This window comes from Strix uralensis, chromosome 1 (assembly GCF_047716275.1).
Source record: "Strix uralensis isolate ZFMK-TIS-50842 chromosome 1, bStrUra1, whole genome shotgun sequence".
Taxonomy (NCBI): Eukaryota; Metazoa; Chordata; class Aves; order Strigiformes; family Strigidae; genus Strix; species Strix uralensis.
In genome coordinates, this window is record NC_133972.1 from 95,380,639 (window position 1) to 95,405,181 (window position 24,543).

The window sequence follows — 24,543 nt, forward strand, 5'->3', positions numbered from 1 at the left end:
CCGGCCGCTGCCGCCGCTGCCCGGCACCCGGAGAGGGCGACGGGGCCCGCGGCCTCCCCGCGCCGCCGCTGCGCCCTCCCGCCGGCAGGTGGCGCCCTGCCCCCGCACTGCGGGCCCTGCCGGCTGTCGCAGCCGGGCCGGCGGCCGCCTGCCCGCAGGTGACGGCGGGCGGACGGGCGGGCAGCGCGCCCGGTGCCGTCTCTCCGCCCCGACTCTTCCTCGGGTTTCCCGCCGCGGCGGGCCGGGGCTGTTACAGCCCCTCCCCGCGCTAGGAAGCAGCGAGGCTGCCGGCCGCAGCGCGCAGGCAGCGCGTCCTCCCCTCCCGGAACCGGGCAAGATGGCGCCGCAGCCCGATCGTTCTCTGTGGCAGGAGCGCCCTCAGTAAATATGGCGCCGGCTCCGCCCCCGCTGGTCACGGGGCCGCAGCGGCCGGCCCGCCCGCCCCGCGATGGCGGCTCCCTGCGCGGTGTGGCTGGGGGACGCGGTAAGGCGGCGGCGGGGGTTCCGCTGGGGCCGTGGGGCGGGGGTAGGGGTGGCGGTGCACGCTGACCCGTGTCCCGCTGGCAGGTGGAGCGGGTGCCGTGCCCCTATGACGTCCATCACCGCGTCCCCCGGGCGTCGCTGGAGAGGCACGCCGCGTCCTGCCGGCTCCGCAGGATGGGCTACTCCGCCGAGGAGGAGGTGGGCGCCCGGGGCGGCGGCGGCGGGCGGGTTACCCGGCTCGGGCGGGGAGGGCATGGGGCTGGCGCTGCTGCGCCGGGGACGGCGCCTGCCCGCCCGGCTCAGCGGGCGGCAGCGGCCTAAGGGCGCGGGCTGGGGGTCCCCGCTGGCCGGGGGCGACTCGGCGGCCGAGCCCGGAGCCAGTGTCGCTGGGGGCAGCCCTGGGGCCTTGACTGAGCCGCTTGGTCCCGCAGGCCGAGATGTACGACTCGAGCTTTTTCTACGAGAACCTGAAGGTTCCCACCGTCGCCATGGGTGAGCGGCAGCGGGGGCTTTGCCTGACGGGACCGTCCCCGTCCCCCGGGGGCGGCGGGGGGGCATCGGGGGCTGAGGGGAGACCCGGGGGGAGAGAACAGGGGATGGGACTGAGGAGAGACCCCCGGGGAGGGGCAGGGGATAGGGCTGAGGGGAGGTTCCGGAGGAGGGGGCAGGGGATGGGGCTGACCGGAGACCCCGTGGGGCAGAGTCCAGGTCCCCGCGGTAGCACAGTCCACTGCCTTGTCAGCTGTAAACTTTCCAAGGCCTCCTAAAAATACAGTGTTTCCATCAATTTACCCTTGGTATGCTTCTGTCCCTGTGTAATTCTGCTCTGTAGGTCACTTGGCTGTTTTCATCTTCAAATCCAAGGAGGATCTTTTTTTCCATCTTAGGTTATTTTCCAGGTTCTTCCTGTGTTCTCTTTGCATCAAGTGCAGAAAGTGTATTAAAATGCATGCTCAGAGGTGGAAAAACTGGCCCTAGAATTTGGGGATATAGGAATGGTACAGAAGGAGAGTTTTCTGTAACTCAGAAATCCTTCTTTTTTTTTTCTTCCCTTAGTTCAAATATGGAATAGATTAAAATTATGTTTTTAGTTCAGACCTTCCCTTATGCATAAATAAAACCACAATGTTTTGTAACATAACATGTCTCATAATAGAGGCTGGGGAATAAAGACTAACCCTACCAAGTACTCGATGTAAAAGTTCTGTGATATTTTTGACTTCTCTGTCTGCAGATAAAGATCTACAGTTTCATATTGTTAAGCAAGCTAGAGCTCAAAGTGCAAAAGAAGGTACAGGCTACAGCGAAGGTACGTAGCAAGCAGATACCGAGATGACTTCGTCAGCTCCCATGTGGAGAGCTACTCTTGTCTGCCCCCTCGCAGCTGCCTTCGTTCCACTTGTGTACTGCTGCGAGGACTTTTTCTAATTTATTTTTAATATTTCTTCCCTTGTATATTTTGGAGCATAACTACTTTCTCTAGTCGGGACAACTAGATAAGAGAAAATGTGAGTCTCTTGTTCTCACACCTCCGGTTCTCTTCAGGAGTGGAAAATTAACACTACAAAATTCAGGAGTTTCTTAAAGCACTAGTCCTTCACTTCCCATCCCACTACCTACACTTTGCTTTCTGCCTGTGTGTTCCGATATTATCCTTCTGGTCTTTGTGGCCCAAACTCTTCTAATGCTGCCTCCAGATGTGTTCTTCATGTGATGGTTCTTCATGTGATGGTTCTTCATGTGATGGTTCTTCATGTGATGGTTCGTTTAAGGATTAATTGCTAGACATGAGCTGTGTGTGCTTGTCCACTACTCCTCAGATCAAAAACCAACGTGTATTATTAGGTTGGATTGTTTCAAGACTGTCCTAAGAAGTTGTATAAGAAATATCCTGATACATCTACAAATATAATTGTGTCCTTTGCCACTGCTCTCAGCTCATTAGTTCCTTTATGTTTCATTTTTCAGTGGGTTTTGTGACCAGTCTGGGAACCAGGTTAAGACTGAGCTGTGCTTCTCTTTCAGAACTCAGACCAAGACAGAGTAGAAAAATAGGGCTACCTATAGAAACCACTTCAGACCTGCAGCATATAATTTTGAAATTATTGCAACACCTGAAGGATACAGCATTTACTGTCTGCAGTCCTTTAGTTTGGTAAACCTATATGTGCAGAAGGAAAAGTGCATTCGTTCTACTTTCCTTGTAGGTTGCTTGTGCATAGTTTTTCATGTTGTCTTTGTTTCTCTGGCATAGCAAACGGAGCCTTAACAGACAGTTGCTTGGGCAGGAGCTTTCATGTGATGGTCACTTGTTTGGAGCGTGTCGGGTGCGTTTCCTCCGGAGGGAACTAATTAATTTGACACAAGGACGTCCAAGCAGAGAACTGACTAAACCCTTTCTCAGGTGGTGCATGGCCAGGATGCATCAGTGAGCCACTAGATGCCAGTGTTTGCCGTCCAGTTTTCAACACAAGCTTACATTTCTCTGAAGATAACACTGAAACTGTGTTGGGGTGGTTCTCGTGGCATCCTGGCCTATTGTAAGATATACTGACTTGGAATTGTTTAATTTAGTCTTTGGCAACAGAAACGAATGGAAAGCATTCTTCATCGTATGTTTCCTTTTGACTAACTATCAAAGGAAGTAATTCTCTTTCTTTGTTTTTAACAAATTCTAACCATATTTAGAATATTAGAATAGCTATATAATAGGACAGGAAGGCCGGTCTTAATCACAAGTTGTGAAATTGTTGTAAAACCACAAGCACGTAACTATTAGGGCACTTTTATGGGCTTCCATGACACTGTAAGAACAGCACGTTTTAAAAATAAAATTCTAGTGTTCATGCTTAAATCTGTGAGTTTGGATTAGAGAAGTTCTGGTTTAGGCTTCAAGTACAGTAATGAAGAAATCTTGAATTTTAGGTTTGTTGTTGTAGAGTTACTGTGGCTCCTCTTCTTTGGTGTCTTTAGTTAAAGCAGGATGTGAAAGATTGCCCAGCTTCCGTTAAGTGCTGAATAATCTAGAGAAGCAGTAGCTTTGCTGTTATGAAGGCTCCTGCATATGCCCTGTCTTACGTGTTGGCTCTTGTGTTTGCCTGGAGACATACGTCTGTGTGGGACTGCGCCTTGCAGGGAGAAGGTTGCGTTGTGGGGAGCAGGATTATGGAGGTCAGGTCAATGGCTGCTGGGAATTTGAATGTTCTCAAGTAAAATGCTTTTCTGCAGGCAATATCCTAGAATACTGTATCCTGTATCTTGAGGGAAGTTACTTTGCTGCCCTTGCAATGGGTTGAGAATGGATATATTGTTTGTTGGGAGGATATGTGTTTTAACTGGGGAATGGGAAGAGCGCTGGGCTGATCGTTCAGGGAAAGAAGAGTGTGCAGTCAGCGTGTTTTCATAACTTTAGTTATCTGAACTAATCTGGAGCATTCTGAAAGTGCCTTTGTAGCCCTTTTAGTTATAAATGCCTGTGGCAGTCTATTCTAAAAGCTCTGCAGAGAAAGTGACAGTGTGAGTGAGACTGATTTGCACAGTGCCCAGTTATCTAGTCTCCTAGAAGCTTTCATTCTTGTTGGCAGAACAGGTATTTTGCAGCTAGTACCTTATAGAAAATTCTGGGATTAAGACAAACCCACAAGTTAGAGCTGTAGTTTGTAAGCCAAGAGCTGAAATTGATGGGACAATACAAAGTGTCCTTTCGGTCTAATCTACTACGATCCCTTCAAAGCGTATGAAAACCTGTAGCTAACATGTAAGCTGTCAAGAGAGGTTATACAGCCTGCGTGGGGCTGGGGAAGGATTTGGGCCTTTTTTTTTCTTTTTGTTTGAGCAATTTTTATCCTTTCAAATTAAGAAGGTTGAAACTTCTTACAGATATGTAGGGGAAGGATGAAAACAGCATGGGTGTTTACTGCATTGTTTGTTTGTTGAGCTTCTCAGTGTTTTCCTAGATAGTTATGCTATTTTACTAATAACAGCTCTCTGTTCAACCTCCAGGATCTTACTCATTACTGCCTGTAGAAGTTCCTCAGAATCACAAGCGTTTCACCTGTGACCTGACTCAAGCTGATCGCCTTGCTCTTTATGATTATGTTGTTGAGGAAACAAAGAAACAGAGGTCTAGATCCCAAATAACGGAAAATGACAGTGATCTCTTTGTGGATTTAGCAGCAAAAATCACCCAAGGTTTGAAGAACGATCTGTTGTTGAATTTATGGCTCAGAACTTTCACTTTGTCTAGTTAGATAACTTTTGTTGAAAGCCAAACAGAATCGCTGGCGCTATTTTTATTGTGAAAAGCATACTGTTCTTAAAAGCCACAATGACAACCTGACGTGAGAACACACTGGTTTGGTATCCTTTATGTTTCCTTCTGAGGAAGCCTCAGTGCTCTGCTCTTGGCACATGCATTGTGTGTATCTTAGTGGACGGATCTTTTTGTCTTTGCTGCAACTGACTTCAGGTTGCATAATGTTGCCAATTTACTGCGCAGCTTGGAACAGTATTTGCTGTGAGAGATGATGATCACTTAAGACTAAAAGCTGAACAAGAAGGGTTGGCAGTCGTCCGATGGAGCTCTTAAGCAAAATACAAATGGGTGTATTGGACCGAGGCCTCTCATCCCTGTTGAGTCATGCCAGTCTGTAACTATACCGAGTGCAGCATAAGCACCTGTGTTACCCTGTGGGTCTCGCTGTGCCTAGGAGGTAGGAGATAGTGTTTGTCGTCTACACAGGTAAATCTTTTACAGAATCTGGCTTTCTCAATCTTTGTGTCTTACTGTAATACTGGCTTTGAAAACGTGGCCTGTATTTTGTAGGCACTTCACCAAATCACAAGCCCATATGTTGATTTGGATCACTGTTAGCAGACTGGCATCACATAACAGCACTTGCTTAGTGGCTCTTTAGTCTTGTGTAAACTAGCAAGAAGGTTGGAGAGGAAGGTTGTGCTAAATTCGTAATAGTTACTAAATACCGGAAAAACTTCAGAAAGAACACTATATTTCATGTTTCAGACTTTCATCACTAAAGCACCAGACTTACATACCTGCAGGTGCTAATGTCCTGCTAATGACCATGTGTTTTGCTTCCAATTTTTTGCTAGATGATAGTCAGAAAGGTCCAAAGTCCCATCTTGAAATTCTGGCTGAAATGCGAGACTACAAGAGGCGGCGGCAGTCATACAGGGCTAAAAATGTTCATATAACAAAGAAGTCCTACACTGAGGTGAGATCTGAAAATAGGTTTTTGGACAAAAGTGCTTATTGTATATCAGCAGAAACAATGATATACCCTTTCAGACAAAGAAACTGTCTCTCTTTTTCCATTTCTTATGCCCCGGTTTATTAGAGTTGCAAACTATAGAGGAATCTTTTTTTTTTTTTTGATTTCTGGTTTGTTGCAAATAACAGGAGCATTTCTGACGTACATTTTGAATGTGAAAATGCCAGCGAGATACAGTTCACTGTCTATTGTAAAACAGTGCTATTTAAATTTGTGCTGAAATACCTGTTTCTGCAAATAAGACTTTCCATTCAAACATCTGATGTACAGGGTTTGGGGGGGATTTTTTTTTCTGAGATGCTTACCTTCTGCTGTCTAGTTGCTAGTTCAGGCCACTACCACGACATGCTGCTTTTCTTGTTGTTTGTTTTTAATATATCTTAATCTCCAGGTGATTCGGGATGTGATTGGTGTGCATATGGAAGAACTCAGCAATCACTGGCAGGAGGAGAATCGGTTGGATAATGCAGAGATAAGTGAAGGAGGGAAGTCAAAACCCTCAGGAAGGTATGTCGCAGTTGGCAAATTCCTCAGGGATGTCAGCAGCCTGAGCCTGTAATGTTATCCTATTACCTCTTTCTAATAGGCCATACACCAACCTGGGCTGAGACATATGCACAGTTTGTTTTATATTAATTCTGTTAAGCGCTTGCTTGAGAAGCTCTGTCTGCATGAAGGATGGGGAAAAATGAATTACTAACTTTCTTTCAGTGGTAAGGAGGAAGATTGCAAGTGATCCAGCTGAAGAGGTAGTTCCTGGTGGAGCTGGGGAAGGAATAGTGTTCCCTCTGTGTCCAAATGCATACATATATGTGATAGCTGGGACAGAGGACACTTGAAAATAGACATACACAATTTCTTCCCCTCCCATGACAGGACATGCTATGGCAGATATAATATGAAATACCTCAGAGAAAAGGTTTTCATAACTTACTAAATATGGTGACCCTTTACAGTTCTTATGACTGTGAATTGCCCAGGTGGCCAAGAAGGCCAATGGCATCCTGGCTTGTATCAGCAATAGCGTGGCCAGCAGGGACAGGGAAGTGATCTTACCCCTGTACTCAGCACTGGTGAGGCTGCACCTTGATTACTGTGTTCAGTTTTGGGCCCCTCACTACAAAAAGGACATTGAATTACTCGAGCGTGTCCAGAGAAGGGCAACGAAGCTGGTGAAGGGTCTGGAGCACATGTGGTACGAGGAGCGGCTGAGGGAACTGGCGTTGTTTAGTCTGGAGAAGAGGAGGCTGAGGGGAGACCTCATCACCCTCTACAACTACCTGAAAGGAGGTTGCAGAGAGCTGGGGATGAGTCTGTTTAACCAAGTAATAAGTGATAGGACAAGAGGGAATGGCCTCAAATTGCACCAGGGAAGGTTTAGACTGGATATTAGGAAGCATTTCTTTACAGAACGGGTTGTTAGGTGTTGGAATGGGCTGCCCAGGGAGGTGGTGGAGTCCCCATCCCTGGAGGTGTTTAAGATTCGGGTTGACATAGCGCTGACAGATCTGGTGTAGCTGGGAACTGTTAATGTTGGGTTGGTGGTTGGACTGGATGATCTTCAAGGTCTTTTCCAACCTAGATGATTCTGTGATGCTGCTGTGCTGCCTGGGAGTGTGGTTTATGTATACGTATTTCTTCCTGTGTCAAGCAACACCGCAGACTCTTCCAAACGTTTGTCACTGAAATGAAAATTGAATCATGACCTAGTGATGATAGTCTATTTGTGCTTCAGGAGATCTTTGAGATGAAAAGGTTGTTGAAACAAACTAAAAGGTGACACTCGAGGTGTTTGTTTTCAGCATTAAAATGAAGGTGAATGAAAAGGCTGTACAGGTGATCAGGCTTGCTGGGATCTCCCAACTGTAGAGAGCAGCTTAAGGCAGGTGGTTGAAGAGTCAGGGATCTAAAGCAAAACAGAGAGAATCCCTTGTACTGTCTCCTGTTTCATGAGCAGAGGTGGGACAGTGTTTGTAAGAAATAACTGGATTAAACAGTGTGCTGAGATGCGCACATACAAGAGCATGGACTTGGGGCCTCTTTTGGGAGGTACTGTATTTCTTAGGGAGATAGAGAGGCTTAATAAAAGATTTATCCTCTGACATCATTAGTAGGTAATTATATTACAAAACTGGTACTGAAAACAATAGTGACTGTGAAACTTTTTATTGAATGAAATCAATCTTTTTTTTTCAGAAAGGAAGACAGGCGGTCAGCTTCAGTGGACTCACGGCAGTCTGGAGGAAGCTGTAAGGATACTGAACGCACCAGACATAGGAGAGAGACCAGCAGGAGTCCAAATAAACGAAAAAGGAGTCACGAAAGAGGCAAAGACAGAGATTCTCGGAGAAAAAGAGAGAGGTGAGCATAAATAGTGACAGCTGACTCCTGCTTCTGAATCAGGCAGCTGTAGCCATAGTCTGTGAGAATTGAGTGCAGAGAACTAGAATATCTTGTCCAATTAAAAAGCTAGGCTCATCTCATACAGTATAATAAGCCAGTGGCATGAGGCTACTAATACTAAACAGAACATGCTGTGAGATCATAAACTGTGGGCCAGAGTTCAGAATTTACTCTCACATCTGAAAGGCAACACTTTCAACAGCACACGACAGGATTAGCACACTGCTGTCACAGGCTGTTTTACTCCTTGATCAACATAACATACTGCCCATTTAACCAACTAAGGGCACTTGTATCTAATGCTGATTTCTGCTCTGGTTTGCACTGGGACTTAAGCAGGATTATTTGTTTCACTAATATGTATATACATACAATCACTTGACTAGCTTTTCTATGGTATATGCTTCAAAACAGGGCTATTGCGCTTCGGTAGCTCTGGACATATTTTTAGGCAAAAGAAAACAAATCTAGGCCACACCTAATACCATCAACAAGGGCACATTTGCATCTGCAAGTCTGTAGGTGTGTGGGACCTGTGTTTGAGCAAAGACTTAGGCATGTGCAGAAGGAATGCTGCACTATCTCTAGAGCATGGGGAAAGTGCTGTAGATAACTGCATGGGTGGAAATGACTGCTTGCCTCAAAATTTGCTTCATTACACAGTGATGCCATTCATCCTAAACTAATTGCCCCTGTGGCACTGTATGGCAAGGCTTTGATTAAAACAGCATGGGAAAAACTGTTTTAAAGGAGTTCACTTTCCTTCCTTAGGAGAGGACATGATTACATTTAATGAGAGCTTTCCATTTTCCAAGTATTTTTTTTTTTCCCCTTCAGATTCTGTCAGTCTGAATCTAACAGCCCACACGATGTTTGTGGTTTTGTTTCAGGGATGAAGACAAGTATCACAGCCATAAAAGAAGGAAGTAGAAAGAAGAATCTGATCATTTTGTTTGTCAGCTCTTCAAAGAATTACTCGCACAGGAACTATCATAACTGCTGTTGTGCCAGGGACAGTGACACCATTGACATAATATTGGTGCTGCATCACAGCTGTGCTTGGAGACAAAACTGAACTACTTTCATCCTGACAAACCTTAATGCTAGGATATATCAGAAAATGTGTACATCTGTAACACTATTGCATCTATTAATAAATTATATTGATCTCTCTCATCTATTTGAGTTTAATCTGATAAGGCTGAAGAATGAAATGTGAGAGGCTGTACTAATTTGCCTTCCTGGCCCATAATTAGTGGATATAGAACAGAGCTAATCCCTGGAGTCTAGGACCAAGTGCAAACGGAAAAGGCATGAAAAGAGCTCCCCTCCCACCTGCCAGTGTCCCCTCTGGGAGCAATGTTCCAGAAAAACAGCACCTACTGCCTAGTTACAGCATGTACCAGAGGTGAGAGGGCAGATCTTAGAGTTCTCCAACTGGCTAAAAAACCTTCAACTGCAGCTAGTGGTAAAAGGGCAGTAATGGGAAGGTTACTGTTCCCAAGCTCATGCTAAAGAAATTTAGGATCAATGTCATCTGGCAAAGATGATGAGAATACAGCTCTCCACAGAAACTAGCAGGGAGGCACCAAGGACTGCATTTACTGACTGCCATTTTCAAACACCAGGTACATGCCCATTTCCTTCCCAAAATAACCAGAAGGAGTTCCCATCCTGTAGTCTAACATATAAATACTAGTGATAGAGGTTGATAAAACAGTAAGACTTAAGACATGCAGGTACATGTTAAGGGTGTGCAGGAGGATTCCACTTAACTTCAGTGAGACTTTTATTATATCAATTTCTAGTCCTGTTAATTCCACACACAGTCTACTACAGCAAAGTCACATCATCAGCAGCCAAGCTTGTTACCTCAACGAACAAGCTTGCAGATCCAGCTTTCCTACACTACTTCCTTCTGTTTGATCGAGTTGCCAGGAGAGGGCACTCCACGTGCTCCTGGTTTTGGCCGCCTCTGTCCGTGGCATCTCTCCAGTCTTACTGTAGCTACTAGTCTCTTGTCTCTTACTTCAATTGCTTCTGCAATTAAGTGTGATTATCTGTCACTAAATACTTAGTCTAGCTCTGATTGATTTAGACTTCTGTACCTACTACAGCTGTTCAACTCAAAACCAAAGTGAAGTCTGTCAGGCATTCCTCACCTAAATGACAAATGCAGTAGATTTTCTGGTCAGAAAACAAGACATATTTTAAAACAGATCCTTAGACAAGTCTATGTAAGAATGTAAAAAGATACTTAAGTTCTTGAAAGGGTCCTAATTAGAGTGAAAACAATAGGGAATTATTGCTGTCCTTCCTTGAGTTGATGTTTCTTCTACCAGCTCAGGCACAGGGTTTTCATGAAGTTCTCTGGAGTAAGGCTTGGTAAAACTATTCATTTAATAGGTCACGTTCTTGCAGACAGGGTAGTCAAAAGACAAGCTGTATTTGTGTAAGAGTCAAAAAAGTGTCAGTGCTACCAGAGCATAACAAGAAATGCAGCAATTGTAGCTGTCCAGTGTTCTCTAAATTTAATTCTGTGTTTTACTTCTTAAAATCACTGATGAAGTATAGGTAGGGAGATTCATAAAAAAACACCTTTTACTCAATATAAACGGATGAGTGAAGGTACCACTCCGTGGGTGTGAGCACAGGTAGTTGAGAGGCAGGAGAGCACTAGAACCATGTATTCAATTAACATCCACTGAAGGGCAATTTCAAGAGTGGGATAAAGGAAAGGAAGTGCCAGAGAAGATCTTCTTGTATTATAATGTGCAAATAACGGTCCTTTGAACACATTATTTTCATGCACATATTTATTGCCTTTTTTTTTTTCCCCTATCACCTGGTGCTGAAGAGTAGGCTTCCTCAAAACAGTGTTGAGGTCTGGGTCAGAAAGTTTCTGAGCAGCACCATGCCAGCTTGTTGGTCACTGGAAAGGAATAAACCAAATATTTTAGAACAATACTTTAACATAGTAAATCCTAGTGCGTTGGACAAGATACCTTTGAGGGTTATATTAATTGCAAGCAAGAGCAGTGTTATTAAAAAGTGATTCTTTCTCACTAAAAATTTTTAATCTGGTAACCAATGACAAACCAAATCAGTTCATTTGTGTGCTCATGCATTTTTGAGCTCCCACGTACATGGACCTTTTTGCAATCTAAGAGAGTGTATGGGGTTTGTGTGGCCAGGTTTTGGTAGCAGGGGGGCTACAGGGGTGGATTCTGTGAGAAGCTGCTAGAAACTTCCCCCATGTCCAGCAGAGCCGCTGGCCAAGGCTGAGCCCATTGGCGACAGTGGTAGCACCTCTGGAATAACGCATTTAAGAAGGGGGGAAAAGAAAACTGCAATTGCAGCAGGAGAGGGGAGAATATGCGAGAGAAACAACTCTGCAGACACCAAGGTCAGTGAAGAAGGAGGGGGAGGAGATGCTCCAGGCGCCAGAGCAGAGATTCCCCTGCAGCCCATGGTGAAGACCATGGTGAGGCAGGCTGTGCCCCTGGAGCCCTTGGAGGTTAACAGTGGAACAGAGATCCATCCGCAGCCCGTGGAGGACCCCACGCTGGAGCAGGAGGGGAGTGATAGAGCAGCTTTGGTGGGCACCTTGGCATCCAGCCAGGGTCAACCCACCACAGACAGAAAGACCAATTCCAGATAGATGAATCTGGTAGGCAGCTCTTGGAAGACAAGCCTGTTTCAGATCTTTTTAAATTGGTTTAAAATAAAATGCATTTTGTATGACCTATGTGTAACTATGGATAAAATGAGTGGTGGTTTATCACCGAGAGCTGGATTGAAGACACTGTCATTTTCATACATTCCTAATGCTAATTCCATGCTAATTCTAGCAGGAATAGATGCAGTTTCTCAGTGGATCCTTTCTTCCATCTGCTAAAAAGTTGAGAGGTTTTGACACTGAATTTTGTGGGCACAAGACTTCACATAACCATTCAAAGTCTATTAGAGTTGAGATTTTCACTTGCAGCAGTTAGCATGAGTTAGGTCTAGTTAGTAGAGCTGTTAGTACAAGCCTGTGAATTTCAAGTTTTTGCTGTTGTAGAAGTTGACAAAAATGTGATTAGCCATCAGTCTAAAGCAACAGAATAGTGCTGATGAGCTCAAGAAAAAAGGTAGCCAAACTATGCAAATAGCTTGTTGATCATCATAAAGTGCAGGTGTCCAGAAGTATTCAGAACAAACAAGCTGTGAGTGCCAGTGATGGTGACAGCACATCAGAAAGTGGCATTTGAATGGACTGATCATCAACAGGGTATTCTCTATCCAATCCTGTAAGAAGGACTCCTAATAATATTGGGGGAAGCTGTAATTTGCTAACAAACTACTTGATGAAGTCAAGAGGTGAGAACGGGGTTGCCTCTTCATTATGAAGCTAGCCAAAGATTGCACAACAGCACAGAAAAGACCTGAACACAGCTGCCATTGATAGCAAACCAGCCAGGTTTTTGCTTAACCTACGCATCTCCTGCTGTGAAGAACCGCATCAATTCATGGCTTACCGACAAGACTGACACCAAACTATAAACTCACCTCAGAGCAAGCAGAAAGAGGAGCACAGACTAGACACGTACCCATCCACCCCAGCTTGGTGCAAATAGCAATACAGGATGAAGTATTTGGGTGGGACTATGTCCTGCTTTTGTCCTTTATATCCACAGAAGGCAACCAACACCAAGAGCATTCCAAGGACAATCTACCATAGCCAACACTACAAAAATTGAAGCGCCAAACCATTTAAGACCAAGTGCATGCTACATGTGTTCTCAAGAAAATTTCAAGGGAGAAGGCAAAACACAATAGAAACTTCGGTCTTCAAGCAGGAACTCCTAGTTTCTCTCTCTGGTTTATGATCTATGTTAAATCAAAAGAGTAGCCCATAAGATGCTGCTGGTTCCAGTACCAGTAATATGCAGATGATACCAACCTGTATATAATTGCTTCCTACAGGAAAAATTATACCACCAGGTAGTGACTTCAATATTTCTAAGATGGGTAAATAATAATTTATCGTTTAACGGTTCAAACCCCGATGTTGACCACTTAATAAAAAAATAACTCTGTACACTTTCACTATAACCTTAGTCAACCTTTACTCCTGTCATTATGGCTACACCCAAAGGGAAGATAAGACTCTTCACTTGAAATTAAAGGTTTATGGAGAAACCAAAGGCGATCCATACATTAAAATTCTATGCACAGATTTTTACTTACGCTTGTTCTTTAATTCTGTGGAGGAATGCTTCAGTTTTCTCCTCTGGTATATCTCCGTCGATACTGGCCAAATAGGAGTAGAGGAATGAGAATGTTTCAAAGGGAATGCAAGCCGCTCCTCCTTCTGGGTCCCTTGTTAAGATTTCACAGGCGTGTTTCATTGAACTCAGTAAAGACTGCAGGGGGTTCAGTCAAGAAATGAGAGGAACAGTATCAGAGCCATGAACATTCTTTCCATACCCTGACAAAATCCACACTGTAAGCCACTAACAGTGACTGTAAAGGAGATGAAGGCTTTATCATCGTTACCTAGCTTTCAACACCAAATTTACCCTCCAGTGCAGGTCCAAGGATGGAAACGATAATGAAGTTCTAGTAGAGACAGGAGTAAAGAAATACCAGAATCCCATGATGTTTAAAGATTGAGCCGAGTAGTCTGAGCCCTGTCTCCTGTATGGCCAAATTGCTCTGTTCTGCTACTGTGAAAGCTCCAACATCACTCTACTTAGTGATATATATATATGCGTGTGTGCCTGCATGTGTGTGTTTACTTATTATCTCAATGGATCTAAATGATTTCTCTGCAGCAGTTAAGACAGACAAATCTACAAACCCCAGAAAATTCATATGGGTTTGATGATTTTTATTAGGATGTAATATTATATGATATTAATTTTTAGGAGTGCTGATATTTACTGGTTTCTCTAGTTGTATGCAAGTTCCATTGTAGTAGTTAGTAGAAAAAGCACTGAGGCAAAAAGCATTTCACAAATATTTCAGTTTAGTCAAAGCCAAATAATGTCTGAGCTCCCTTAAAAACAAACATGCCTCAAAGTATTAGTTCCAAATATACTTTGGAAAAATCCTTTATTCAATACAGTGTCTATAACCCAGTGCCCTACACATGCTGAGCTATACAGGGAAATGTGTGGAAAAATTCAGCATTGAGCTTCATTGAGTCAAGGACTGGTTGGATGCCATTAAAACAAAGGAACAAAACCCAAAGAAATCACACAAGTGTTTAACTCAAGTAGTAATATTTTTGCTGTAACTTTTTCAAAGCTTACCCTTACCTCTTCATTAACAAGGAAGCAATGATTTTGTAAAAAGATAAGTATTTACTATCAGTAGAACAGCAATATTTAAAATAAATGCAATACCTGTTCAAGATCTAGAACACAGGCCAGAGAAATGTCATTTTATAATCCCTTAACAGTTTTACTTAATGCAGTTCTTCTCCCAGTAGGCCCCTCTGGGTAAGGAGAGGCAGCTGCCTACATGCTGGCAGACTCTACCCTCTGCTATTTGCTACCCCTCTACTGCCATTCCTGCTCCTGCTTCTCCCAGCTGCCACTCGCTCGCTCTCACAGCGCAGCAAAGTTATTCACATTGATTTTGCCACTTTTGAAAGGCTACCTGTGTGGTCATTTCTCCAAGGCTGTAAAAACACGTCAGTGCTTTGCAGAAAGATACTTCAGATGACTGGTGTTATTAAGAAGCTCATACTTGTCTACCCTTGTATCTTTCCTGTGACCCTATTCAACTATGAACACAACCTACAGCTGCAGGAAAGTTAATGCAAATTTCTTGTGTGCATCTTCCTCTCTGGTTTAGAAAACTTAAGTTTAGGTTTCAATATGTAGAGCAGAAATCAAATCATTCACTTAATATCTGAAAGGATGGATAGATGGAGGTAAATTTAGACTGTCTAGCTTCATCAGAATGATGTTCCTGTGACTCTGTTTTTGGTTTAAATTTTTTTTTTTTTTAAATAAGTAACATTGCTGTTACTTTTTTTTAAATGAAGAAAAGGACCCAAACTACAAAATCATATTGGTAAGAGGACTGAAACCAAGAAATACAGTTAAAATAAACAAATACTTATACATGATTGCATCATCAGGCCAGGTTAACATTCAGGGCTTCCAGATATTGCAACATTCTCAAAATATTATTTAACATGTATTTTCTTTTCAGTACCCCTTCTTCCCTACTGTAGAAGCCATTAAAAATACTATACTTAAGAACATCAGCTTAGTACATTTTATAATCTCTCATTCTGTTGAAATGCTCTGCTGAGATTTTATTACTGACATTAAAAGAATTAAATGTAGATTTAGTAACATTAACTGCTTCTGTGAAAATTTAATTGACTACACAATCAATTAAAAATTGATATTTTAATTTCTCCCTCTAGTCCTCCTCCACAGACATTTGTACTGATGCTGTAAGCATAATTCCTCTATCATCCTCTCTCACGGTCCGAGCTCCCTGCAGACATGCTTGCTCTTCTACTGCCATCCCAGCAAACTGAGGACTTAGCCCTCTTTCTGGTTAAGCTCCCCTGGCCAAAAGCTGATGAGGAACAGAAGTAAACACACAAGCCACTTTGCCAGCTGCTGCAAAAGCAATCAGCATTCCCCAAAGTCCATTTGCAATAATTGTTCTATGGTCTACCTCACGTATGATCGTATATGACCGTTCGCATTTGGATACGAGGGCTCCTGCTGTGAACATACCCTGCCGAACACGCTGCACCCAAGCGCCAGAACCTTCATCCATTCCACCTCCTCACTGAAGTCGTCCAACTGCAGGATAGCTTTCAGCTGCTCTTCTGGCAAGCACAAGTGCTTCCATTTCTCCTTCAGTTCTGCAACACTCACCATGCCTTTGGGAGACAGCTTTAAACAAAACCATGGTACCACAATAAGAACTCCAAAAGCCAAAATGAAACTAAGAACACACAGTCCCTCCCCAAAATACATCAAAATACTTGACAGTCAGTCTCCTCAGCCATCCTCAGCGCATCAGCGTTCCACATTTGATAACGGCCAGTTTGTACCTGCTCGTGCAAGATTTTAAGGAGTCCTGGGGTCAAACCAGCATCTGTTTTCTCTGTTGCTAAAGGCATTTCAATCCTTTTCTTCACAGGAAGGGGCTCGCCTTTTGACAATGCTGAAAAATACCTAAGTGAATGGGAAGAGCAACACACTTCAGTGCCCATGGCTGTTATAAGCTGCACAGAAGTAAATGCTCTTACAGTTCAGTGTATGAATCCACACGCTCCAGCGCAGGAGCAGCAGCACTCAGCAAGCTGCCCCCCCCCCCCCAACTCCCATCTTCCCGTGCCCAGATATCACCTTTCTTTTTAGTGGAAACCACAATCTTTAGACTTTACACACTCCTTTTTATGACATTCTAATAATTCTTAAGGCATTTAACTTACTTTGTGCATGATATACTCAAACTTTCTTGGCAAAGGCAGAGTGATTTATTAACATCAGAGTGGGCTTGCAAACCAAAGTGCAGGCTTTTCCCATTTGACTGATAAGCACCTTAGGGCTGATTTGTTTAACATTCCCCTCACACACTACCTGAAAAGCACAACTGGCTATTTGCGCTGCAGCTATCTCATCAGCATTTCTGTTACTTCTGTCCACTCCAAAGTAAAATTTACGACTAGAGCAGAAAGGGAATTAGATGCACATCCTTTTAATTTATAAGGCTACCATCACCTTAAGAGCAACCACCTCTGCCATAACTGGTCAGCAATCCAAACCATGAAAAAAAACCCCACCACCTTTTGTTTTCATTCAGTCGATAGCAGGTCTAACTTAAGGGTTTCTCCATTTGTCCTCCCTCATCTGCCCTGGTCACCCATGTCCATGCCCAGGCTATCCCATGCTGTGCAAACACTTGCCAAAATGCACAGCAAGCAGCACTGCAGAACTGAAGTAGCATGACTGCAACAAATAGATGCACAGTATATATGTATGTATAACGCCTGGGCTATTTTTCAGCCAGATCCATTTCCCCATCTGATTATTCACAGGGACAAGCACTACAACACTGGCAGCGGTGTGAAACTGCAGCCTTGCTCTGCTTGGCGTGGCTCCCAGGTCCAGATCGTGCTCCACCCCAGGTGCTCTCACACCAGAGCATATTCCAGAAAGAGGGATGTGCGACCAGCAGCAGTCACCCATCCATCTGCGGGGGCTCCTCCGACTGAGCTGGTGCAATCTTTAAGCAGAGGCGGGGGTCTGGCCGGTGGCGTGGCCATGGCAGTGCTGCGCTGCCCCTGCTCTCGCCAGCCCCAGGTCTCAGCAGGCTCAAGCTACCTGGTGGCTGGTGCTTCCAACTGCTCAGTTGGGGCAAGCTCCCAGCACACCCATCACCCGGACGTCTGCCTCACCCCACCTCCATCATGTTCCTAAGAAACGCTGTGCCATTTTAAGATGTTCCCACCACCTTTCTCCAACACTGCAGCTGTAGCAATTCAGCTTCAAGGTTTTTTTAATTCTTAATGGACAAGCCAGACTCCAGCATGGCTTTGTTAACAGCCTCCCCTCCCTCATGTACATGGTACAGCCATTTTCCAATCCCCCCAACTGAGAACATCTCACAGATACCCTTCTAAGAGCTTATTCACACAAACTGTAGGACAGGAAGAAATGATAGCAAGTGGTTGAGGTAAAAGAAAAAAAGAAAGAATAAACATTTAAATCTCTTAAATCAACTTTACAGTGAGAGATCTATCACGTGGACTATCACCTAAAAGTTGCAACTTTTCAGGCTCTTTTCCTATTTCAGTAACATTAAGGAGACCCTTTAATTTTGCTCCTGGAAACAGGAAAAAAAAAAATTTAAGCAAGCTTAAGAATTAGAAAGCTATTTTCTAGGTTTCCTTTAAATTCCAAGAATTAAGTCTCACATGAGAGGAGGAAAACAAAAAATTTAAGAAAAGGTTTGTCTTCAGGATAGAGAAATAACAAAAAAAAAAAATTACAATGCATTTTTCTGTATGGAAATCAACATATTCTAGAAATATGCCAGCCCTAAACCTCAGCAAAACAGAAAATAAATCTACTACACTATTTTTAAAAGGCTCACATGCTGCATTAACGCAGAGAAGCGTGTATGCAATATACAGGTTGATTTAATACTCAGCCAGCTCCATTGTACAATAAACAGAAGCAGTGAGATTTTGTGGGTCCATACGCATAGCACTACATCATTATGTGAACATCATACTTACGCAGCTGCCCACTGCAAAACATCATGAGGTTGAGTCCTAATAGCAGCTTTAGTAAATTGCTTCAGAATATCAGGTAGCTCAGGGGGGATTTTGATCTGCTGAGCACAGAACATGGTTTCTGGAAGAGGCATGGTCTGTTTGTGTTCAGTTACAGGGACCTGAAAGAAATAATAGTAAAACAGCAGTTCATAGATGCTAAATGTGAATGAAAAGCTGTGTGTGCACATGGGGGCCAACAGTGCTTGTACCCAAACTCCCTCCTGCCCTACTCGACAGCTGGGGCTACTGCAGAACTGAGTGACTCAGAAGGGTAAACAGACAAGCATTGCGCACCTCAACAACTTAAACTTGATAGTAACACCAAAGAAAAGACTGGAGCTCAGACAGCAACCACAGCTCCGGGTAAGGAGAACTACTATTTTAACAGATAACTTTAGATAGTTTTAAATCGATTTTTCTCCTCAAACCTACCACAATATGAATTTGTAAAACAGGTAGTGCAGACAAGTCACACCACACATGCCAACGTGAAAGCTAACGATGTTGACAACTCACTACTGCAAGCCAAGAAGAGTCTTGTCAGTTTGGTAGAGAAGCTAGAGTATGCAGATTACCAAGTTTCTACCGCATTCACATATTCAAAAAACTGTAGCAAAAAGTTACTAATTTGTGCTGCTGGCATACTTCACATTAAAAAATTACAGTGATGAACAAAACATTCACATGTGCTGCAATCACGCACTGTACTTTGCTCATATAGCTTTACAGGTAGGCTTGTCTCAGGGCATAACTTATTTGTTGCAAGGAATCCTGTTCCGCAGGATCCAAAAGAAGGGACAGCCATAGGTTATTGTATTGCCCTTCTCCCATTACAGCAATGGAGCACATTTGGTGGGAAATCTGGGCACTTTCCTCATCGTTTCAAGGACAAACTACAGCCTACTTAAACTGATTTAGCAAAAAGATCTGAAAAAATGTTAGTTATTTAAAAATGTTAGTTATTTGCAGAAGGGAAGAGCAGTGAAAGCAATGGCGTCAATGTAAAAATCAGTGTAACAGCAGCATCCTTTAAACGTTTAGATTTATTTTTAATTTTTAAAATTAAAATAAGAGTATCTGGCAGATGGCTTTCTCCCCCTATCATGTGAATTCTCCTGCAAAAAAATTAAAAGTCAGCGATGGAGCAATGGGACTACTGTGACTCAAGGCTCCTTTGAGGATCAAACCATACTTAGAACTTCACTTCTGGAGAAACACTGACAGGGTACAGTGTCTTCATTACTCCAACGCAGCAAATTTGCATCAGGGACAGTCTTCAGAGTGTGGATTTAATTGCTACATTGGTCACCCACTTCCAGTAATGATTCAAGAATGCAGCTCTAGCCAAGGGACTGATGCTGAAGGCAAAAAGTTCCGGATTTCAGGATAAGCTAGAGAACAGGAAAACCTTGAGGAAGCAATAGACAAGAGTGTGCACCTGTCCTTGGGAAGCAGTCAAAAAAAAAGAATAAAAAAACTAATCAGAAAAGAAAAATTAGGGGGAAAAAAAGAAGCATGAGACCTGCTTTTCTATAGTAAAGTCATTAATCACAGAGTCTCACAGAAGGGCTGAGGTTAGCAGGGACCTCTGGAGATGCTCTGGTCCAACGCCCCTGCTCAAGCAGGGCACCTACAGCCAGTTGTCCAGGGCCGTGTCCAGATGGCTTTGGAGTATCTCCAGGGATGGGTGCTCAGTCATCCTCACAGTGAAAAAGGGTTTTCTGGTGTTCAGAAGGGAACCTCCTGCACACATACACACCTCATGAGCAAAGGAAAACGCGTTCAGCTCAGAGAGCCTTCGCAGCTTTTCACCATCAGCCCACAGCAATACTCCAACTCCCCTTGTACTCCAACACGGGTTGCTCTCTTGCTGAACACAAAGGTCATCTAATCTCCCCCACCTCCTATTTGCTCTTATTTTCTATTTTTCTGCTCACGCACCCAAAACTGGCCCCAGGCGCTCTGGGGGCTGAGACCAGCCGGATGGGCGCGCAGCCGAGGCGGCCGTGCCCTGCCCTACCCTGCCGCTAGCAGCCCACAGGCCTCGGTGCCGAAAGGGGGGCCGCCAGCTTCGCCCCGCCGCCCCCTCCTCCCGGGACACCCCAACTGTTAGGAGCCGCCTGACGCACCCCCACTCCTCCCCCTTCTCCGGAGGCCGCCGCCAGGCCCCGGCGCCGGGAAAGCTGCGGCCGGAGGGACCGCGACCGCCGTCCCACGGCTCTTGGCCGGCGGGGCAGCGGCCCCGGGCACTCACCCCCCCCACCCCGCAACGGCAACACCCGCCGAGCCGGCCCTGAGGGGCCCCCTCTGGCTACCCGGGGCTCGGGGGAGGCCCGGGCGGGCCAGGCCGCCTCACCTGCCCCTCTCTCCGCGGCCCCGCTGCCCCGGCAACGCGGCAGGGGCGGGAGGCCGCCCGGGTGCTTAACGGGGAAGGCGGGGGCCCGGCGGGGGAAGAGGGTTGTTGCCAACGTTGCTGGAAATGCAAGAGCAACACCCGTTTTCTACAAACCTCTGACAAAACCTGAAGCGCCTCAGCGCTAAGTCAGCGGCAGAGCCCGTCGCGGGGAGGTGGGGCGCTGGGTCCCCGGGGCCCGCCGGCCCCCCCAGCGTGTCCCCCGGCCACGGTGCTGCACCGCCTGGGGAGCGGTGGTAGCGTGGCACATTCCTTTTGGCTTCGGCTCTCTCCTACCTCCTTCCCAGGCTTGGATAAGAGGGGAACAAATTGCCTGAGCTGCCAAAACCGGGTAACGTATTGCCTCAAATTCCTGTTACTCACCCGAAGCTGCTGCTTCAAAGGACAGCTCGGCCACAAGCACCGGGTGCCTCGGCCTCAGCAATGGCGCTGGCGGGCTGGGCTACCCCACCAGTGCCCGCTGCTTCTCAGCACCCGCTGCTCCAAACCTGGCACCACACCTGCTGACGAGGCGGCGAGGGCTGTCCCCCTGCTCTGGGACGGCAAGGACCTAAAGGGCCCTCTCTGCCTCAGAGTTTTGGTGGAGGACTACAAGACCTCTGCTATTTCCACTGCCGATAAAAAGAGCACTGGAGGTAACCTGAAAGGCGTCCTCTGTAAACACACCAGCGCATCTCTTTATAATAAAGCAGTGCCCCTCCTGTCTCTTCTGACAGGGCTCGAAGTAGCCCGAGCACTCCAATGAATTTGGTAATAGGATTATTCACTTCAGAAAGCCTTCACAAGCCATTGCTCCAAAGAAACTTTGGTGCCACATGCTTGAAACAGGCCAAACAGTTACTGAAAAAAGAACACGATCTTATCTGAAGCCAGCCCTTCTTAATCCACGTTATGTCCCCATTGATGAACATGCAGGACAAAGCTAGAATAGTGGTCTCTGGAAAACAAAAAGCACACATTTTAACAATTGCTTAATCTTTCATAAAACATGAATACTCCGGTACAGGCCAAGTATTTCATGTAGTCCTGCAGCCACATGAAAACAGCAAACTTTCGACATCATGACATACCTGTTCTTTAAATGGGTAGATACTTTAAAACAATTAGGAACACTACAGAAAAAAAATATCTGTACCAAACATTATCCTGCAGGGGTTTACAGAATGGAATCTAATTAAATTAATTTCACAATGCAGTTTTTCAAAGGGGTCTAGGGATAACAGTTAAACAGCAAAAGTTTCATCTCTCTCCCATCTGCAGTCTTTGAACACCCTTGGAACTATCCTAATAATGCTCAAAAAAATAAATGCCATACCCTCAATTTTTCCAGATATTTGATCCAGCGCAGTGAAGTCATGCATAAAGCTGCTAGACCATATTATGAGAAAAAGCAGCATGTAGGTGGAAAGTTTTTCTATAAATATTTCATGAAAAACTGTGTATTCTTAACATGTTATATGAATTGCAAACTGGTGGAAAAAGCAAAAGGCTAGTATTTTCATGTAAGAGTGAAAAATAAGTGGAAAATAGGAGACCAATTAATCACATGCTGCTCCAGAACATGCTTAATCTATAGAAACATGACTAAATTAACCTAAATGCTTACATGTAACAAAAATTAACAAGACATACTGCATCAAGTAATAAAAAAACCCTCTGGGGAATACGCTGATTGCTCTTCACAGAAAGAGGAGTGTGGGCATTGCTCTCCTCTCTCCTTTGACACCAACTGGCTGGAGATGAATGCGTATTTAACTGCGGGTGGCGGGGGGAAGAAGGATGGACACCCACAACTGGATGGATCGGGATGGGGTGACAAAAACCTGCAGTTACATGAGTTCCGATCATCCTTACTACAGAGTCTCCTGATTTATAAGCAGAACCAGATGTACTGCACATTTTCTACTCATTACTCCTGTGTTAACAGCACACAAAGTTATGTGCATAATTACTCATGTTGTTTTAACTCTGGCATATTGGGATATCGAGTCCCTTTTAAGAAGTCATTTATACTTCAGGGAACTAATTTTTAGCTACAAGTTGCATACTTTTCACATACAATTACACTAAAACATCTGCTTAAAGATTACTGTAATTCATGGATATAGAAGGGAGAAGACTAAGCGTAACAAATAATAAAGAGGAATAACCTCTGAGAAAGTTGGTGAGTAAAATTAAGAGCAAGAGGTAGGTGAGGGAGGGAGGCTTCAGCTTTGGTTTCAAGTGTTGGTGGTGTGACAACAGTTGTTAGTTATACGCAGGTTAATGCAAGGCTGTTTAAGAAACTCAGGATTACACAGGTAAGTAATGTGGCTGTTAGGTCAACAAATCCCTTTCAATGAGGAAGAGAGAGAGATCACAGAAAGCACAGTGAAAGGGACACTGATGGACCATATTGAGAAACTTGGCCCAAAGTCAGAAAGGTAGTAAGGCCTAGACAGTATGTTAAGAAAAAGCTGATCAAACTCTATGAAGACACAGGTACTACAAGTGTAGCTTCAGTGAAAGAAGTAACTCAGGTTCTTCTGAGGCACTGAGTGCCTCCCCCCCCCCCCCCCCCCATGCATTTTACTGATTACTCTGATAAACAGCATTTCAAAGTACATCCACTGACATAATTGTTGCTTTATAGTGGCATTGCCTCATTTCAGCTTCAAAATTCTGATGCTGCTTCTTGCTTCTATGACTCCTGGTCACAACTAGCCACAATATCTCACGTATACTCCATTCCAATGCAGCAGTATTTTTAGATTCAGCTCATTTTTTACTGAATTTCATCAGGCCTTTAGGCACTTGGCACCTGCTGAACATGGCACACCAATGAGGATCTTCACTATTTGGGTTCTGATACATAAATTCCATTCAATATAAATAAATAATGAGCTTTGCAGTGTTCGCTGTTTTTGTAAGCAACAAGGAAGTCTCTTCTCTCTAGGTAAAACTAGGATCATTTTCCAGGAATAGAAACACAGTCCTTGAAAGCCAAGTGATACAGACAAGTAAGGTTAAATGCCCCCACCCCCACAATATCAGACAACTCTAGATGTTTGATTTTTCCTTATACAGGGAAAAAAACCAACCACCTATGCAGCTTTAGCACTGACCACTACTCCACAAGAGGTAACAGCAAGCAACCATTTAAGCAGCAAAACTGATGCGCAGAGTTGTGAAATTATCTTGCCATTGCTCCATCCCTCTGTATTATATTGAATTCAAAACATTCAATCTATTTTGGAACAGTATTTGGCCTCTGGAAATACCATCTTCTAAAAATTTCCATTATTGAGTAACTTTGATTTTCGCATATCGTTTCTCAATTTATGGTGACTTCTAAATGAAGCAAAAGAAGCATTGCTTGTCTGGAATAATCACAGACTTAATAAAATTGCTGTTAACTATGCAATTCTTTAGTTCTAGTTAATCTAATTAAGAACTGAAATATCAAGAGTAAAAGAGATCTAATTTACCATTATGCTTTGTAAAAGTTGTTTCCTTATCTGTTTCAGAAGATGGCTTTTTCTGCATCCTGAACTTTATCATACTACCAAGATTCAGTTCCCTGTTTAATGTTTTTACTATCTGTACTATCATTTCTGCCAAGAACCCCACTCATTGCTCAGGCTGCACAGTGCCCGCTCACAAGGCAA

General features: G+C 44.4%; 2 protein-coding genes across 4 annotated transcripts; one reads left to right on the forward strand and one right to left on the reverse strand.

Moving 5' to 3' along the window:
• Positions 1–212: 212 nt before the first annotated feature.
• Positions 213–9,353, forward strand: SNRNP48 (small nuclear ribonucleoprotein U11/U12 subunit 48). 2 transcript variants are annotated; one of them, XM_074874438.1, is made up of 9 exons: positions 216–484; positions 568–681; positions 915–975; positions 1,718–1,792; positions 4,486–4,674; positions 5,596–5,717; positions 6,166–6,281; positions 7,971–8,135; positions 9,068–9,353. In XM_074874438.1, exons 1-9 carry the CDS (start codon positions 449–451, stop codon positions 9,105–9,107), a joined length of 918 nt encoding a protein of 305 aa, XP_074730539.1. In that variant the 5' UTR covers positions 216–448; the 3' UTR covers positions 9,108–9,353. The 2 variants fall into 2 exon arrangements, with proteins under 2 accessions (XP_074730548.1, XP_074730539.1); XM_074874447.1 differs by lacking the exon at positions 1,718–1,792 and having other exon boundaries at positions 213–484.
• A 1,207-nt stretch (positions 9,354–10,560) lies between these two features.
• On the reverse strand, positions 10,561–20,849 carry ROPN1L (rhophilin associated tail protein 1 like). Of its 2 annotated transcripts, XM_074874469.1 has the most exons (6): positions 20,840–20,849; positions 18,445–18,602; positions 16,252–16,375; positions 15,929–16,090; positions 13,410–13,585; positions 10,561–11,109 (listed from the first exon to the last, which is right to left on the reverse strand). In XM_074874469.1, exons 2-6 carry the CDS (start codon positions 18,573–18,575, stop codon positions 11,046–11,048), a joined length of 657 nt encoding a protein of 218 aa, XP_074730570.1. In that variant the 5' UTR covers positions 18,576–18,602; positions 20,840–20,849; the 3' UTR covers positions 10,561–11,045. The 2 variants fall into 2 exon arrangements, with proteins under 2 accessions (XP_074730570.1, XP_074730561.1); XM_074874460.1 differs by lacking the exon at positions 20,840–20,849 and having other exon boundaries at positions 18,445–20,680.
• Between the last annotated feature and the right edge of the window lie 3,694 nt (positions 20,850–24,543).

What these genes read in the sequence shown, in the direction of transcription:
- ROPN1L (XM_074874460.1), bottom strand. Translation starts at nt 18,671, where the DNA reads ATGTGCACACACAGCTTTTCATTCACATTTAGCATCTATGAACTGCTG. An exon ending in GTTTTGCAGTGGGCAGCTGC is followed by an intron (nt 16,376 to 18,444) that starts GTAAGTATGATG and finishes CCATTCACTTAG; the next exon opens with GTATTTTTCAGCATTGTCAA. An exon ending in GGTGCAGCGTGTTCGGCAGG is followed by an intron (nt 13,586 to 15,928) that starts GTATGTTCACAG and finishes AACCCCCTGCAG; the next exon opens with TCTTTACTGAGTTCAATGAA.
- SNRNP48 (XM_074874438.1), top strand. Translation starts at nt 449, where the DNA reads ATGGCGGCTCCCTGCGCGGTGTGGCTGGGGGACGCG. An exon ending in CGGTGTGGCTGGGGGACGCG is followed by an intron (nt 485 to 567) that starts GTAAGGCGGCGG and finishes TCCCGCTGGCAG; the next exon opens with GTGGAGCGGGTGCCGTGCCC. An exon ending in TCTCGGAGAAAAAGAGAGAG is followed by an intron (nt 8,136 to 9,067) that starts GTGAGCATAAAT and finishes GTTTTGTTTCAG; the next exon opens with GGATGAAGACAAGTATCACA.